This window comes from Dendronephthya gigantea, unplaced genomic scaffold (assembly GCF_004324835.1).
Source record: "Dendronephthya gigantea isolate DGI-Jeju-01 unplaced genomic scaffold, DenGig_1.0 001004F, whole genome shotgun sequence".
Classification (NCBI taxonomy): Eukaryota; Metazoa; Cnidaria; class Anthozoa; order Malacalcyonacea; family Nephtheidae; genus Dendronephthya; species Dendronephthya gigantea.
The window spans coordinates 1-1,554 of NW_021164014.1; the positions used below are offsets into that span (position 1 = coordinate 1).

At 31.0% G+C, this 1,554-nt stretch overlaps 1 protein-coding gene across 1 annotated transcript; it reads left to right on the plus strand.

The window, feature by feature from the left end:
• The first annotated feature begins 40 nt into the window (after positions 1-40).
• Positions 41-1,295, plus strand: LOC114544864. The gene is made up of 4 exons (XM_028563358.1): positions 41-110; positions 372-571; positions 777-990; positions 1,174-1,295. The coding sequence occupies exons 1-4, from the start codon at positions 41-43 to the stop codon at positions 1,293-1,295; spliced, it is 606 nt and encodes a 201-aa protein (XP_028419159.1).
• Positions 1,296-1,554: the final 259 nt, after the last annotated feature.

The window sequence follows — 1,554 nt, forward strand, 5'->3', positions numbered from 1 at the left end:
ACAATCTTCTGATGATGAATCTGGGTCAGAGGTAGATAACATGAGAAGAGTAATTGATGCAAAAGACAGGGAAATCGAGTCATTGAAAAGACAAATTGCTGATATGAAGGGTACAATGATATCATATGTCAGTTTTTCAAAATTAATATTAATTTGATTATCTAAGTCAGAATGTGTTGAAACAGGATTATTATTTACTGAAATTTTATAAAGATAATATTAAATTATTATACCAAAATGTTTCAGCTGAAGTCTTTATAACAAGCTTTAAAAACTTAATAAGTAGCCTAACTATAATGATGGTTCTTTTTATATGTTTAAAACTTTAGCTTCAATTTTCTCTACTTAATTAAGATTGATTTATATTATAGATATGCAAAATTTACAAGATGTTGTTACCCAACTAAAGCATTCAGTGGGAATATTGGATCAGTTAGCTTCAGTTGGATTCAAATGCAAACAGCAGGGGATTGGTGCCCCTGACACAATTAAAGATGTTTCAAAACGTCCATCTTCACCAACTGTTACCATTGCTAACAAAGCTTCCAGTTCAGACAGTGAATCTGACAGTGTAAGTCATGTCCACATTTATACGCATAATAATTTACTGAGTGTTCAGTCAATTTAGCAGTAGAATGTTTCTGGTATTTCTTCAAATATAATTATGTGACAAAATAGACCAATTTTTATACCAGACAATATGGTTGGAGGTAATAGCATTTGTAATGGCACCACTGTTAGTGAAATTATATTTATCATTTATTGCTTTCATTTAGATCCTGCTTTGTCCGGGTGTAGAAATAAGCAAAGGGCAAAAGAGAGTCTTATCAAGTAAACTATCTGCCAAAGATTTTGTTTATTCAGCACTTCCAATAATTTGGTCAAGGGAGGTGCTGTGCACACATTCTGTGACTGGCCGGAAGTGCAATGCACATAAAGAAAGAGAAGCAAAGCCCCAACTTGATGCTGAGAAAGTGGATAGTCTTTGCAGTATGTACATAAGTATTTTAATCATTGTTCATTTTTACTATATTTTATGAACAAAATTTTATCAAATGTTAAACTATTTTTGTGATGTGATGTGATTTTCCAACTTTATGAAACTTCAACTACTATGAAACAGTTGCACAAGTTGAAATTAATTGGAATGTGTTATTTGTTTTAATTTATTAGGTTATGTGGAACAGAAATTTGGAGTCACTCAAAAAGAAGTGAGGAACCTGATGACAACGAAGATAAACAATATTATCAAGTGCTGCAAACAGCAAAAAATTGTTGAACAAAAAAATTATTAAGTATCATATATGAAACGTTTATTTATACGACCCATATATAGGTAATATATTATATGTACCAGTATTTATTTAAATCCTATTGCTTTATTTTAAATTATCTGTTGATTTAAATTAGCCCCTATTTACACTATACCGGATTCGCCTCGCATCACGAGATTTTCGTTTGCCGTTAAAGAAGCAATTAATGATTATAGTAGCAAATGCATATGTAAGCTTGACAGATTTGCCATAATTTTCTCAGTCTTTGACATTAAAAATC

Coding starts and splice junctions, on each gene's coding strand:
- LOC114544864 (XM_028563358.1), top strand. CDS start 41: ATGAGAAGAGTAATTGATGCAAAAGACAGGGAAATCGAGTCATTGAAA. Junction 111..371: donor ACAAATTGCTGATATGAAGG/GTACAATGATAT, acceptor TTTATATTATAG/ATATGCAAAATTTACAAGAT. Junction 991..1,173: donor GAAAGTGGATAGTCTTTGCA/GTATGTACATAA, acceptor TTAATTTATTAG/GTTATGTGGAACAGAAATTT.